The sequence below is a fragment of the Equus asinus genome, chromosome 6, assembly GCF_041296235.1.
Source record: "Equus asinus isolate D_3611 breed Donkey chromosome 6, EquAss-T2T_v2, whole genome shotgun sequence".
Classification (NCBI taxonomy): Eukaryota; Metazoa; Chordata; class Mammalia; order Perissodactyla; family Equidae; genus Equus; species Equus asinus.
In genome coordinates, this window is record NC_091795.1 from 81,805,616 (window position 1) to 81,822,491 (window position 16,876).

The 16,876-nt window shown below is 43.9% G+C and overlaps 1 protein-coding gene across 41 annotated transcripts in view; it reads left to right on the top strand.

Moving 5' to 3' along the window:
• Window positions 1-16,876, top strand: part of DTNB (dystrobrevin beta) — a 234,455-nt gene that overhangs the window by 210,911 nt on the left and 6,668 nt on the right. For 28 of the 41 annotated variants that reach the window (XM_070512459.1, XM_044772073.2, XM_070512491.1 and 25 more), the window contains 2 exons: window positions 13,526-13,685; window positions 14,538-14,627. In XM_070512459.1, the coding sequence (XP_070368560.1) occupies window positions 13,526-13,685; window positions 14,538-14,627 (250 nt within the window). The remainder of the gene's footprint in view (window positions 1-13,525; window positions 13,686-14,537; window positions 14,628-16,876) is intronic. The other 13 variants (XM_070512470.1, XM_070512478.1, XM_070512475.1 and 10 more) reach the window with 1 other exon arrangement.

Below are 16,876 nucleotides of genomic sequence, written 5' to 3' on the forward strand. Positions count from 1 at the left end.
GTTTAGATATGGGATGGATGGTAAAAGATTTCCAGCCACCTTTCCCCACAATCACTCCTCTGTCTGTATTTCCTGCTTCTGTTGGTGTCATTGCCAGCACTCCCTGTGCGCATGCTCTCTTCCAGTCTTCTGCTCGTCCCACTCACTTGCCCAAAGTCTAGTCAGTTTTTTCTCCAAAAGCTTGCTTGTATCTCTCTCCTTTCAATTCGTATCATCATTCCAGCCTCCAGCCTCTGTCACCAGCTCCATTGGAAAAGTCTCTTAATAGGTCACCTGTCTCCTGTCTGTTGCTTCTCAGTCCCTCCTTCACATTGCCCCAGAGCCAGATTCCTAAATACAGACAGCCCTGACCGCATCATTCCCTCCTCGGAAACTCCCGCCGGCTCCCTATGCCATTGCCTGCAGCAGAGGTCAGCAAGCTTGTTCTTAAAAGGTTAGATAGTAAATATTTCAGGCTTCATGAGCTAAATCAATGATACTATGTAGATGCTTATACAACCATTTAAAATATGACCTTTTAAAACTGTAAAAACCATTCTTAGATTATGGACTGTAAGAAAACAGGTGGCCAGCTGAGTTTTGCCATGAGCTGTAGTTTTCCCATCTGGGGCTTGGTAAGTAAACTTGATGACCATTTATTTATGGCTCATGATGGTTGTGGTCCCCACTACTCTTCCCACCATGTATCTTCCGTGTTCCCTATATACCAGCCTCCCCGTACAGCTCCTTCTCCCCCATAGATAGCCTCGTCTCAGGCCCGGGGCCTCCGTCCATGCCCTTTCCTCACTAGATGCCCTTCCCAAGCCTTTTTTCTCTCCTGAAATCATACCCCTCGAGATACTCCCAGTTGCCACCTCTTCTGGGAAACCTCACCCCGTTCCAGACAGTTAAACCCTCTCACTTCCGTGCTCCTTTTCCTTTGTCCTCTACTACGGCGCTTGTTTCATCCCCTTTTTTACCAGCTGTGTACATACCATACCCAGCTGCCTCAGGAAGCTGTGAGTGGAGACATTGCCCCTTCATAGCCCCCTAGCATCTTTCAAAGTAGACTAATGGCAGGTAGTACTGTATTGAGCTGGTTTGTGAAGCAGTTTATATTTATCCTCACCAACCTGTGAAGATATTCCTTTTTTTTTTTTAAAGATTTTATTTTTCTCCTTTTTCTCCCCAAAGCCCCCCGGTACATAGTTGTATGTTCTTCGTTGTGGGTCCTTCTAGTTGTGGCATGTGGGATGCTGCCTCAGCGTGGTTTGATGAGCAGTGCCATGTCCGCGCCCAGGGTTCGAACCTACGAAACACTGGGCCTCCTGCAGCAGAGCGTGCGAACTTAACCACTCGGCCATGGGGCCAGCCCCTGTGAAGATATTCTTATCTCCATTTTACGTAGGAGGAATCTGAGATGCAGAGAGGTTAAGTTGCCCAAGATCACACAGCTAGTAAATGGCAGAGCTGGTATCCAAACGGGGTTCATCCAACTTCAGAGCCTGAACTCTAACCTCTGTATTCTATATAACAGGGACTCAACAAAGAGAGCTGGTGTTGGATGAGGGTGCCGTGTATCACCATGCAAGTTTTGCCTACCTATAAGTAGCATTTAAACTTGACTCGTTGGATTTTAAGATATCACTGGTAGGCTCTGGCTGCCTGCCTGCTCATTGATTTAGCCATCTGAATAAGGACCACGCTCTCCTGGGAGCCTGTCCTGTTTTTGTTTCTAATATGCCATCTGAGTGTTTAGTACTCACTTTATAGGGATTTTTCCCTCACTGAGGTCCTTGATCATCTTGCTGAGAACTGGCTTTGAAATTGTGTATTGAGAACTAGTGGGATACCATTTTCAAACAGAGCTGGGCAAACTAGGAGAAACAAACAGAAAGAGGGTAATTCTAGTCTTGGAATTTATGAGCTTCCCTATCTAAAAGTTAAAATTTCAACTTTCTTTTGATCTTTGGGTTTATGGTGAGTTTTAATAGGTTGTTCTTGTCTCAGGAATTTAATACGCTTTCCTCCTTCCACTCAGAAAGATAACTAGACACCTTGCCCCCCCCTTTAAGCCTTGGGGTAAGCTTTGTCTTCTATGTGATTTAGGTTGACTTGAGTAGGGACAGAATTGTGAAGATTAAAAACCATGACCTTCTACCCGTTGCCAACACAGTGATCACAAGAGGTCCAGCAGTTTTCCAATAGCTGTTTCCTGTCCGTTGCAGCTCAGCCCACGAGCCACCACAGCAAGAGACAAGTTATGTGTGAGCCCAGAGTTTCCTTAAGTGATGTGGGAACAAACAGGTCACCCCTGCAGAGGGACCTCATAGCAGACTTTTTGGTGGCTCTGCCCTTCCAACAGATACACTATAGATAAATGTGTATTAACGGTGCTAAGAGAGCCATCTTAAAACTCTTCAGTCCTACCTCTTAAAGATAGAAACTGAGGGTCTGGCCTGGTGGTATAGTGGTTAAGTTTGCTCGCTCAGCTCCTGTCTCCCTGGCGGCCTGGGGTTTGCAGGTTCGGATCCTGGGCACAGACCTACACACCGCTCATTAAGCCATGCTGTGGCAGCATCCCACATACAAAATAGAGGAGAATTGGCACAGATGTTAGCTCAGGGGACCATCTTCCTCAAGCAAAAAGAGGAAGATTGGCAACAGATGTTAACTCAGGGCCAATCTTCCTCACCAAGAAAAGAAAAGCCAGGTTTGTCTTTAAAAGCTATTGCACACTTAAGCTTGCAGTTAGGCACCTTTGCTAAGATGGGAAAGGTCTCCAGGCATGTTCTTTACCTGTTTCTAATTCATCCCAGAGGGAGCCACGGCCTGCTTCTCTGTTCACTGCCATGTGACAGTGTTTCTCTCTCTTCAATCCTTGTTCTCCATCATCTGCTTCCTTCCATCCCCGGTCCTAACTCCCAGCCGTCTGAACTCTTGTCAGGTTAGGCAATTATTTTCAAACCTTGCAGCAGGACAGCCAGTGCAGCGTCAGATAATCCTTTCTCTCTCCTGCTACTTCCACATTTGATGAGACAGCTGCATTTTCCCAGCAGAGCCACCACCAGCACCAGCTCAAAATAGTATGTGGGTAGTTGTGTTTCTTTCTTGTTTGTTTTACCTTTTCTTGAAGAAAAAAAATATACAAAGTCCATTCTTTGTGTATAAAGTCCAAGGGAAAAAATACACAAAGTCCAGTTCACTATACAGTCGCAGTTGCCTCGCTGAAATTTCAGACTTGCAGCTCCTGTCTCCCAATGTTGTTTTTTGTTTTTTCGTTTTTCTGAGAGGGTCTCTGAAAATCAGCAGCAAAGAGGCCAGTTTGTTTATTTAAATACACTGCAGCAAAATGAAGGTAATTGTCCACGCAGGCCATCTGCTCCCTGGCAGGTATCCATGAGTCAGAGAGAGAGAAATGGAGACTAAAGTGTCTCCTTCTGTTACCATGATAACAGCTTAGCTCAGAGTTTTAGCTGGAGGTGTGTGTGTGTGTGGAGGGGGACGCAGTTACCAGTGCTCCATGGAGGGCATTAACTCTCAGAATCAGGCTTTTTGCCACAAACCTCCCTGGGCTTGATTACCTGACTGTAATGTGTAGCAAAGAGATAAAAAAAAAATTCAGACCTGTTGTAAGAGGAAATAGTATTTATGGAGTCCCTACTGTGTGCCAGGCACCATGCCGAGGATACCCAAACATGGCCCAGAATGGCGCAAATCCTTTTCCTCCTAAAGACAGCACCTTTCTCCCTGTGCGGCCAGCTCTCTCTGCCTCTGCCTATGAGTCCCTCTCTGTGCTCACATGCCAGCCGTGGGGACAGATCACAGTGTCCTCAGGTCACCTTCTCTGGCATTCTCTGTACCTGTTTTGGCTCCAATATTAGATTTGTGTTCTAGACAAGAGACTAAGTCATAATCACTGCATTCTCTTTCTCGCATTTCTCATTCTTATTGGAAACTGTGTCCTGTCAAAAATTGTGGTTAGCTTCAAGAATGAGAAGTCTTGACTGATCCATGTTCCTTCTGGCCTCAGAAACATTGTGCCATGATCCCAATATGCTTTGGTTTCTTCTAGCAGTCTGAGACAATTAGAAGACCCAGGTACCAGTCTTAGCCTTTCTGCTAATTTATTTGTGACCTTGTGATCTCTAGCCCTCATTCTCCTCAAATAAAAGATGAATGTTGGACTAAAACAGAAGCTGTTTTCCTGGGGTCATGAACGCTCTGAAATTATAAGCATAATTTCTGAGTTCTTTTCTTGGAACGTGATACATAGCTTCCTCAGGGTCTCAGAGTCTTTGCTGATTTAGAAGAAATGACGAGGCAGCAGACTAGGGAGGCTGTCAGATTGTAACGTTTCTCTGGCTCTGTTTTTACAGCAGAATTGCCTTCAACTACAAGGGACCTCTGTCTTCAGAGAACCTGAGTTACAGGGCGTTTATTGTGTTTAGTTATTGCTTAGACACTTGACTGGCCTGTGCTGTATTCAAGCCTTTGTTATAGGTTGTATTCCAGCGAGATCCCACTGTCCTTGCATCAGGAAACCTTCAAACACCAAGTGGCTGTTGCAGAGCTTCCCTAGCTTCCCCAGGCTAACCGCCCCTCTCCTGGCAGCTGAAACCTGATTGTTTTGTACCCTCATTGTCCCCATCCCCCAGAGCCACCTGACTAGTTCCTCCACCTTTACTGATTTCTGTGTGATTCTCAGGTTCCCCATAATCTCAAGGTTCCACCTGTGATGCTCCACCCAGCCTCCTACTGTGCCACTTATTCTAGACGTGGTTTGCATTGAGTGGAGGACTTGGCAGTCCCCATGGGGAGGACTTGCCTCTTGGACCTTTAAACCCATCTGTGCTTTTGAGACAAGATGCAATTGCACAATGCAGTGCCCAGTCTGCAGTGATTTGCCATTTGTCTGCCTGGCCCACACCTATCAAGAGGGCAGAGAATGAACAAACGCTGATTGGGTTCATAGGTGATTTTTGGCATGCTGAGAGTGTTGCTCTATGCAGAAAGCACTGTCTCGCACTGTACATGCTCCGTACGCTTATTTGTGCTTATTTAATTAGAAGGACCTTATTTCAGACTCTGTCTTTCTTGAGATAGCCCCATCCTCTGTCCAGTAGCCTGCTCCCTGCACCTCCTCGCTTGTTTCATTTGCATGCGGCCTAAACGGGCAGCATCTCTGGCATTGACTCCACTCGTGAGAAAGGTAAGTTAGATGTAGAACGTGCCGTTGCGTGACCCTGAGATGTCTGCTGCTCAGAGGAAGATCCTGCGCTGACTGTGGTTGTGACCAAAGCAAAGCCATGATTCCTCGGCATTTCTGAGCTGAGGTAACTTGGCGAAGGTCAGAGAATCATAGAATTTTATATCTGACAAATATTTCAGAGATCATCTAGTTGACTCTGCTCAGTTTGTAAATGAGAAGACTGAGCCCCAGAAAAATTAAGATGCGTGTGCTGCATGGTCAAAAGAAAATCCCCGGTCTCCATCTTTTAAGCTGTGCCCTTCCTGCCAAACTACACCGCTTCCTTAAATGTTCATCCCAAGGTGGTGGCAAGAGCTGGGGTTCCATCTCAGAGCCTGCAACCTCCCCTCCTCTTCTAAGTCACTGAATTCGCCGCGGAGAACTGCCTCTGGGTCCTGTAATTATGGACAAAGTAAAGAGGGTGAGACTTCCAGTGTCAGGACAAACTAATATACTCAGCGGCTTAGGCACATTCTCAGATCTGGAAAAACTTTTCTTGATTATATATCCTTGCTTCTCTCTTCTCATCCATGGTCTTCTTTGCTCTGGTCTGTGGCCTCTCCCAGAGGGCCTCTGGGCCTGGTCTCTCAAATCCCCCAATGCCCCACCCTCTCCCCCTCAATCAAACATCCTTCAGATGGGACTAATCTAATAACGTATGAAGAAAAAAATCAACCTTAGCATATGAGTTGCCTATGGCTGCATAACAGATTACCCCAAACCTAGTGGCTTAGAAGAATGAGTATTTATTACCTTGGAGCCTCTGCAGGCCGGGAATCCAGCACAGTTTAGCTGGATCCTCACAGACTGTCAGGGCCTCTCACAAGGATACAGTCACCTCAAGGCTCCACAGCTCACATGGTTGTTAGCAGGACTTCTCATGGGTTGTTGGACTGAGGGCCTCCATTCAGGGCTGGCTGATGGCTGGAAGCCACCCTCAGTTCCGTGCCACGTGGGCCTCTCCACAAGGCAGCTCACAAGATGGCAGCTGGCTTCATCAGAGCCCACAAGCGAGAGAGCAACAGTGAGTGTATGTGGGCAAAACTGAAGTCACAGCCTTTTATAATCTGATCTCTGAAGTGCCATCCCGTTCACCTGATTCATTAGACAGTCACTCGGCCCAGCCCATATTCGAGGCGAGGCGATTACACAAGGTGGACCATAGGGAGGGAGTCATGGAGGCCATCTCAGAGGTCTGCCCACCACATTGAGTTGTCTAGTTAAGTATTTCGTTTAAAGTCATTTCATTTATCAATGACTGATAGATTTAGTACTCCTTGGAGATTATGGCCTGCTCTGGCTACATTCCCACTTTCCATTACAGAAGAAAAAGGGTCAGAAACTTGATACACCTCATTGTCATTTAATAAATATTTATTAAGCATTTATACATGCTAAGCACAATGGTGAAGAAGACAAAATTTGAGAGGTGAGATAAATGCTGTGACCAGAAGTACAGGGTTCTGTGAGAGCATCTCAGGAAGACCTAATCTGATGCTGGAAGAGGGGGCAATGCAGCAGACACCTAGAGGACCAGAAGGATCTCGTCAGACAACAGGAAGGGACTAGTGCTCCTGGCAGAGAAGACAGTAAGTAGAGGCCTGAAGGCAAGAGAAAGTGCAGTCCTTTCGATAGATTGAAAGAACTATTGCCAGTCTTTTTGTTTTTTTCTGGTGAAACCACCCAGTAGCGGAGTCAGTTAACATCCTTTGCACCATTGTAGACCTCATCCAAGATCAACCCCAGCCTCTCAGCCTTCCTGAACCCTCAGCCTTGGGCCTGGCTGAAGTATGTGTATATCAATTGGCTGTGATTCCTGCCTCTCCCAGGACCTTTGGGATTTACTGACCTACCCAGAATGCCAAACTGGTATTGCTCTGCTGGAGCCAGAATTCACATAGAGTCCCTGATGGCTCCATCTTAGCATTGTTTTAGTCTAATATGATTCTAAAGCTGAGGTTGGAGTTTGAGATCCATGGGGAAAAGGATGCCTTCCCAGTAGTCTTAGCTTCTCTCCTTCTGCTGCTCTGAACAAAGACAACTTCTGGAGTCTGGTTTTTATCTTCATCAGAAGGCATGTACTGGGCAATGATCCCAGGAAGAGGGCCTGATTATTTTCAAGCTGATGGTGGGCAGTAGATTTCATTTCCTGATCCTAGAGTTTTAGCCACATGTGGCTGTCCACCCCTGTCCATTCCTCTTGCCTCATCCTCGTCATCATTTTCCTATTAAAATATTTGCAAATGTTCGATTTCATATTCTTAAAAAGCAGCCTATTTGTTCATCTCGGGTCTCGCGACTCTGGCATTTGGTCCTCAGGCAGCAGTGCCTGCCCCAAATCTCCCTGGGGAAGATTTATTATTTACCGCGTGCTTAATGCTGGATTGGCCTTCTGAGGGGACAACAGATAACTGTCGTACAGTGAAGTGATCTTGAAGTTCACAGGCCACATAAATAAGCAAAAACATTCTTTTTTCTTTAACTGGGCTTAATTTCCCTCTTGCGTACTCGCTATCTGAGCTGGACATCGTCTGGGCATTTCCAGGCAAACTGAAGCCAGTCGTTTCAGAGATTCTTATCCCTCTTCCTGCACCCAAGATGGATGCTACGCCTTGGGGATTTATGCTGGGTGCTGTGGCATCAGTGGAGGAGTGTCCACGGCTCCACCTTGGTCTGTGCTGAGACCAAGATCCTGTGGGCAGGCCTGGTTCTCACAGGCAGCACTCCCCGCTCCATGGCTGAGGCATCTGAATTCATGGGCTCCACCAGCATCCAAGGACTGACTGCACATGATTTCGTCCAGGCTTTAACTCCTCCGTGACTGAGAGACAGCTGTAGGCTCATCATTCCCACTGTATCAGCCTGTGGGAAAACCTTTGTCTACTGGGGTCTGTGGGGTCCATCCTTAAGCCTACCTAAGCAGCAACCTTTATTCTGCTCCACTTGGCCCTCAGAGGCCCAGGAAAGACCCTGGGCTTTGCCAGTGTCCACCACTTCTGTGATCTCCTGCATCCCAAACTGGGCTGGCTCATGGGATTTTCCTGCAAAGCCAGGCCACCACATTGGACTTTCTTGCCTTCTCTGCAGATTCTGTCTCCTCTCTTCAGCTTCCTTATCTAGTCTGAATTGGGGCTGACACTGCTAGACCTGGCTGTTCATATGCACTTTCCAAACTAGAAGGAATTTTATGCCTTCTCTTTGCCCCACCCCCAATAAAAATGGCCAAAAACCAGGGAGTGATGGTAATTACAGGGTAAAAGATGAAGGGGGTTTCCCAAATTACAGTGATTCATATGTCATAATATTATCTAGCCAAAATAGCATTCCTGAGGTGTTTATAAACTAGTTGAGAAGAAACGATATATACTCTTAAAAAGTAAAAAAAAAAATAATAGTTTTATAACCACTGACAAAAATAGGAGAGAATATTTCACAAGATAGAACATATTTAATTGTCAACAGAAAATTATTATAAAAGCTAAAGAGTAGGGGCCAACCCTGTGGCCTAGTGGTTAAGTTAGACACACTCTGCTTTGGTGGCCCAGGTTTGGTTCTCAGACTCAGACCTACACCACTTGTCAGTGGCCATGCTGTGGCGGCAACCCACATGCAAAATAGAGGAAGATTGGTACAGCTGTTAGCTCAGGACGAATCTTCCTCAAGCAAAAAGGAAAAATTGGTAGTAAAAGTAGCAAAAAGAGACTTTGTATTATTCCATTGTACGGATAGACCACATTTTGTTAATCCATTCACCAATGATTTTGGGGTTATTTCCACTTTGGGCCTATTAAACTGTTGCTAATGAATATTTGTGTGCAAGTTTTAGATGGACATATGTTTTCATTTCTCTTGAATACATAGTCAGGAGCGAAATTGCTGGGTCATATGGTAAGTTTCACATTTTAAGAACTGCCAACCTGTTTTCCAAAGTGGTTGTACTATTTTACGGTCCTCTGAGCAACACACAAGGATTTCAGTTGTTCCACATCCTTGTCGGTCTTGTTGATTGTAGCTATTTCTGCGGATAAATGGTATTTCGTTGTGACTTCAATTTACATTTCCCTAAGGACTACTCACATTGAGCATTTTTCATGTGAGGATTAGCCCATTTCTACATCCTCTTTGGTGAAATGTCTGTTCAAGTCTTTGCCCATTTTGTAACTGAGTTGTTTGTCTTCTTCTTATTCAATTGTAAGAGTTCTTTTTATGTTCTGGACACAAGTTCTTTTTTTCTTATTGGTTTAATTTTTTTATCTCAGCTTTATTGACATATAATTGACATATAAAATTGTAAGATATTTAAAGTATACATTATGATGAGTTGATATATGTATACATATATGTATGTGAAAGGATTCCCTCATCTAGTTAATTAACCTCACATGCTTATCTTTGTGTGTGTGTGTGTGAGAACATTTAAGTTCTACTCTCTTAGCAAATTTCAGTTATACAATAGTGTTATCACCTATAGTCACCATGTTTTACACGAGATCCTCAGACCTTATTCATCTTATAGCTGAAAGTTGGTACCCTTTTACCAACCTCTCCCCACTTCCCAACCCCTAGCCCTTGGCAACTGCTTTTCTTCTCTCCCTTTCTCTGAGTTTGACTTTTTTTTTTTAGATTCTACATATAAGTGATACCATGCAGTATTTGTATTTGTCTTTCTCTGTGTGGCTTATATCATTAAGCATAAATGCCCACAAGGTCCATCTATGTTGTCACAAATGGCAGGGTTTCCTTCTTTCTCTTAGCTGAATAATATTCCAGTGTGTGTGTGTGTGTGGGTATATATATATATCACATCTTCTTTATCCGTTCATCCATTGACAGACAATTAGGTTGTTTCCGCATTTGGGTATTGTGAATAATGCTGCAATGAACATGGCAGTACAGATATCTCTTCAAGATCGTATTTTCATTTTCTTTGGATATACAACCAGAAGTGGAATAGCTGGATCATATGGTAGTTCTATTTTTAATTTTTTGAGGAACCTCCATACTATTTTCCATAGTGGCCGAACAATTTACATTCCTGCCAACAGGGAATGCACATTCCCTTTTCTCCACTTCCCTCTGCTCCCTGTTCTTGCCAACACTTGTTACTTCTTGTCTATAACATAACCATCTTAACAGGTGTGAGGTGATATCTCGTGGTTTTGATTTGCATTTCCCTGATGATTCTCAATGTTGAGCACCTTTTTGTATACCTGTTGGCCATGTGTATGTCTTCTTTGGGAAAATGTCTATTCAGTGCCTTTGCCCATTTTTTTAATGGGATGGTTTGTTTTGTTGCTATTGAGTTTCATGATTTATTTATATATTTTGGATATTAACTCCTTATCAGGTATATGATTGGCAAATATTTCTCTCTTTCAATAGGTTACTTTTCATTTTGTTGATAGTGTTCTTTGCTTTCAGTTTTTTGTTTTGTTTTGTTGCTTTTATTGCCTTTGCTTCTGGTGTCAAATCCAAAAATTTGTTGCCAAAACCCACGAGTTCTTTATCAGGTATAATTTGCAAATATTTTTTTCCCAGTCTCTGGCTTATCTTCTTATTTTTCTTAGTGGTGTCTTTTTTATAATAGTTTTATTGAGATATAATTTACATACTATACAATTCACCCCTTTAAAGTATGATTCAGTTGTTTTTAATATATTCGCAGAGTCTTGCACCCGTCATCACAATCAATTTTAGTACATTTCATCACCCCACAAAAGAACCACATACTCACTCCTCATTCTTCCCAAGCACCCCTTCCAGACAACCACTACTCTATTTTCTGTCTCTATGGATTTGCCTGTTCTGGACATTTAGTATATAAATGGAATCAAACAATATGTGGTCTTGTGTAACTGCCTTTCACTTTAGCATATTTTTAAGGTTTGTCCATCTTGTAGCATGTATCAGTACTTCATTCCTTTTTATTGCCAATCATATTCCATTGTAAGAATATACCACATTTTATTAAAATCATTCATCAGTTGATGGACATTTGGATTGTTCCCACTTTTTAGTTATTATGTATAATGCTGCTGTGAACACTTATGTGCAAATTTTGATATGGACAAATGTTTTCATTTCTCTCGGGTATATATGTAGGAGTGGAATTGCTGGGTCATATGCGACTCAGTGTTTAACCTTTTGAGGAACTGCCAGACTTTTTCTAAAGCAACTGCACCATTTTACATTCCTACCAATAGCTTATAGGGATTCCAATTTCTCCACATCCTTGTCAACACTTGTTGCTATCTGCCTTTTTATTATAGTCATCCTAATGGGTGTAAAGTGGTATTTCATTGTGGTTTTGATTTGTATTTCCCCAATGGCTAATAATGTTGAGCATCTTTTCATGTCCTTATTGGACATTTGTGTATCTTCTTTAGAGAAATGTCTATTCAGATCCTTTGCCCATTTTTAAATTAGGTTGCTTATCTTTTTATTATTGAGTGTAAGAGTTCTTTATGTATTCTAGATACAAGTCCCTTATGAGATATATGATTTGCAAAAATTTACCCAAATGTGTCCTTTGAACGACGTTTTTAATTTTGATTGTCTAATTTATTTTTTATTTTGTAGTTTATGCTTTTTGTGTCATATCTAAAAAGTCATGGCCTAACTCAAAGTCATAAAGCTTTTCTCCTATGTTTTCTTCTAAGAGTTTTATAGTTTTATTCTTATTTTTTAGTATGGTCCATTTTGAGTTTTTGTGTATAATGCGAGGTAAGGATCTAAGTTCATATTTACTTATATCGTGGAAAGATCTCAAAAAGTATGCTAAGTGACAAAGGAAAATTACAGAATATATATTCAGTATGATACCATTCATGCAAAATTTAAAAGCATGAAATATCATTTATTATTCATAGTTACACATGTACACATCAGTAAAAAGTTTCACACCACAATCTTTGATAATGGTTGCCTCTGAAAGGAGAAGAGGAGGAAGAGACTGGAACTAGAAGGAATTGGTGGTCAAAGGGGTCTTCAGAATTAGCTGCAATGTTTTTAGGTTGAAATAAATCTGACAATATTAACAGTTATCAATTCAAAGTGGTTTATTATGTTATACTTTTTTCTCTTTCTATATTTTTTAAATTTCTGAAATTAAAATACACACAGGATTCAAAGAACCGTGGAGAACAAGCCATTTCTGCTTAGTTCACACCCACACTGGTTGCAGCATCCAGCTGAGGCTTCGAGCGTGCAGTCTGTCAGCCTGCTCAGGCAGGTCCTCTCCGTATGTGGGGTTCCTGAGCTAGATCTCAGAAAGATAATTATCTTCATTTGAACTCTTTCTCACACTTTGGCTTATATTTTTCCAGGTTTTGCTTCCACAGAAAACCCCAGTCTATATGTCACACTCAGTTTCCCTTGCTCAGAAGAACAGCAGAGCCCAGATCCCAGGGCGCTCCCTTTAACTAGGGTTTTTAAATTTTATCCCATTGCTCCACGCTTTCTCCAAAACTATACCAGAGCCTTCACAATGAAAGTTCAGTTTCTACTAAGCATGTGTCCATTCTTACCTAGTCTCCTTGGGACGGCGCACAAAAGACCTCTCTGTGTGTGTTCGACAAGTACAGTGTGACGAGCCAGATTACCTGGCTCCCAGGGAGCAGGCTGCAGCTGAGCTCCGGACACACACACTCAGGCGCAGATTCCGTGTGGTCTGGGAGCTGCAGAGGTGCAGAGTATGGGGCATTGCCCTTGGAGTAGAAGGGGTTATTCCAACATCTCTTGCTGACGGGCTGTGTAGCCTGGCACAACACTCTGACTCTTTCATCCTTGTTTTTCTTCTCTAAAATGGATACAAAAATATATACCCTTTCTACGCACGAGTTCTTGTGAGGATCAAATGAGATCATGTCCGTGAATGAGGTTGCAAACAAAAATGAAAGGTGTTTGGTTGTTACTTCCCAACTGTGTGACCCCAACCCCTCTCACATCTTTGACGCAGAGACTCTGCTCTGTCTGTCCAGCTGAAAGGCCTCCACCTCTCTGTGCTAGCCTCTGCTTTCCCTCCCACTGTAGTCCATTCTTACTGTGTTCTTGGTCCCTCCTCTCCCTCCTTACCCTTCATTCTCTTCCCCTCTCCCTTCCTTTTTCCTTTTCTTCCTCTCTGTAGTCCTGGAGGCAGCCTGACTCCTTCCTCTCCAGTGTGGTCATGCAGTGCATTGCACCACTGAACTGAAGCCCTGTTGGCTGGCTCAGATTGACTGAGGAAAAGGACTTCTCCCCTTCTTCAAAGAGGTAAGATACCTGAGATAACATATTTTATCTCTTTGACTCTCCCAGGCTCAGGCCACAGGATCGCCACATACGTCGCCCACTCACGGAGGCAGCCGCTCAATGCCCATGCCTGTCCGCTCAACGTCGGCTGGCTCCACCCCCACCCACTGTCCACAGGACCCACTCAGCGGAGTCGGGGGAGACATGCAGGAGGCCTTTGCACAAGGTGAGTTTCAGGAGCAGAGTATAATGGGGGGCTGAAGGGGTTTGGGAACATGGACAAGATTCCTACTGAGATTTTCTGGTTTCTTTTGTGCACTTAGCTTTAAATGATCAGACTTTCATACACAGTATAAATAAGCCAAGTGCTGGCCCCCTCTCTGTGGATGGGCTGGTTTCCAGTGGGAGGTCTGCAGGCTTTGTATGTGTGCAAAGAACAGGGTTTCTGGGCTTCTGTGCTCTGTCTTTTTCTGGGTTGTGGGAAGTGCCTTGTCCTTTGGGCTTTGCCTCCTCCAGAGGAAATGGATGGCATAATTCCTAAAGTCATGTGCTTGGCCCGGAAAGTCTGTAGAGCAAGCAAGAGGAAGAGTGGAACTCTAAATAGAGTCTTGCTGAAGGCACATTCAGTATATGATTGCCACAGTTGTCTGTGTGTGGTTGCTAGCAACCAGCAATGTTACGTAGTTGGGGGAAGATGAGGTGGCTAAGGAGGTCATGTTGGGGTGGAGACAAAGAACAGGGAGGGGCTGGTGCTGGAGAATAAAGTCCTGCCTAAAGCTGAGAAGCGCCTTGGAGCAATGCTTATTCTGGAACCCAACTCTTTTGATCGTATGGCAGCTAAGAAGCATGGAGTTGACAGGGTTCTGCGGTTCAGGTAGAGAAGAAGAGGGAGGAGAACGATGGACTTGGGTACCTCATGCTCCCGATGTGCCTGGCAGCGGGTGGAGCTGCTGTGGCCCCCTTTACCCTTAGGTATTCTGCCCTGTGTTCAAGGGCCTGGCAGACTGAGGCATTTGCTCAGCTCTCTCTTCTCCATGCCCACCCACCTGGCATCGCCATCTGCTCTGACTCTCCTCAGGTACGAGGAGAAACCTCCGCAATGACCTGCTGGTGGCCGCTGACTCCATCACCAACACCATGTCATCCCTGGTAAAGGAGCTCCACTCAGGTGAAGTCCAGAGCTCCCGGCTGCCAGCCTCACGCCTCCCCTTCTGTACCCATGCCCTCCTCACTACTTCTCCACGTGGTAAAATGTCGTCACGTAGCACACACCTCCTCACTTCACCACTCAATCTTTTTGCCTTCTAGGAACACACTGGATGTCTTCTCCAGAGAGCCTTTCTCCCATGTGTGATCACATAGAGATAATTACACATTTAGGTTTATCTTAAGAAGATGCCTTACGGAGCAAACACAATTCAGAATTTAAAGACAGTTAAATCTTTAAGTACAGTTAGGCCCCTTCCTCACTCCTAATTTGTCTTCCCTCTGTGCTCCATCCACAGCTGCTCTTTCCTAGGTCTGACCGATCCTATTCTGAAGCTTTCCTGGATGACTGGAACCAAATCAGCCACAGAAGCTTCTGGACTCTCTCCCAGCTGCCTTTCTGCTCTCTCCTATTTGATTTGGTTTTGAAACCCTATTCTCTCTCTTTGTCCTTGACTAGGCTCTCATTTCACTTGAAGTTCATGACCTGAGTCTGTTGCTTCCTTCACTCCTCATGTTCAGTCTTATCTAATTCTTCTTTCTCAGTCTCTCCATTCCTTAGCTGTTTCAGTGATTTTCCAGAGACCCTTACCACATGGCATTTTTCCCCTTCCATAAAACCCAGGAAAGAGAAGAGATAAAAGGCCATTCACATGTCATCATATCTTCAAGAATCCCCATGACTGCATGAGTCACATAGCTGTCAGATAGTTACTAATTTTTTTTACAGTGATTGGATTCCTACATTTTATCTTAAACAATCAGGTTCCCTTCCTGAGTGCTATAGGTCACTCATACAGATGGCCCTCTTTTTTCATTTCGCCTAATGTAGTGCTTTTAAATACCTTGCAGTGGCTTAACAAGGTTATTAGATAAAAATATAAAACAGTATTTCCATGGACTGTTTCAACACATACATTGAAATCATCAGTCCATGCTCTCAGGGAAGGCAAGCCTTGGGTATTTCTTCAGACCTTTGTCAGAGGAAGCGTACGCCTTTAGTGTTGTCACGGGACCAGAGCAAGGTCTGGGCCATGACTTTGCTCTCAGATCTGCCTATTTTCATTTAGAAGAGAGTAAGTTTGTGGCCTAGGTTGGGTTTTCTAATGCAGTTAAGATAAGATGCTGATTCTCCTGTGCAGAGAATGTTATGGTGACGTTGTCTCCATTCTCCTGGTCCCGTTTCCCAATCCCCATCAGAAGAAGCGATCGCCTTTGAGATGATTTCATAGGTGATTAGAAAGTCCCTTCCCTAATATAGCTCCTCACAGATGCCAGAAATCCCACTTTTAGAGGGAATTTCTTAGGGGATTTCAGACCATGGAAATTAAGCACACTTGTGCCTCATGGCCACTTTTTAGAGTTTATGCAAAATAAGTGGTTCATGAGCTTGTCACACTAGGATGAGAGGTTATTGTGCATCATTAAACATAAAACGCATGGAGACCAAACAGCTTCACAAAAACAAAAAGTTTATGGCGATACTTGGCCGTCTCCCGTAGCAGGAAAGGATGATTTTAACAAAATTAGGTAATGTAATTTGGAAGGTACCACCTTCACAGTCATGTTGTCCTGTCAGTCCCCTTACTTTAGAAATGCAGTGAGTGGTTATCAGAAAAGTGATTTGCCTAAAGCTGTGCAGCTTGAAGGAACAAACTGGTCCTAGGACTCAGGTCTTAAGAACATGAAGCTGGTTCTCGTACCTCCAGACCGCCATTATCCCCACACAGGACAACGTGTCAATTCTGCAGTCCCCCGAGGGCCCCTTTCACCGAGGCTCTACTCTCAAGCCCTGAAACCCATAGGTAGATGTGGACTAAGTCCACCTGTGGCACCGTATCCCTGTGAAATGCAGAAACAAACTGCCTTTACATGCGTGGCTGCCAGTCTTTCAGTGACTGGGAGAGCCCTGCCCAACGCCAACACATTCTTACTGTTACTATTGAGGTTTCTGTTAGGATGAGATTAGACACTCGAATTGTCTTAAATATCTTCTGCACAGTGTGGACATACTGTTCATGACCATAGTTTGCCCTCCTCATCTTTTTTGAAATATTTTCACAAATAATGGAATCTTAAAGTTGGAAAGGGTATTAGAAGTCATTTAATCCAGCTTGCTTCCCAGTTTAAAAGTTCTCTGAATATTTCCAGTGAGCTCGTTCATGACCAGCTCAAATCATTGGGAAGTTCTTCCATCTCAAGGAGCCAAAA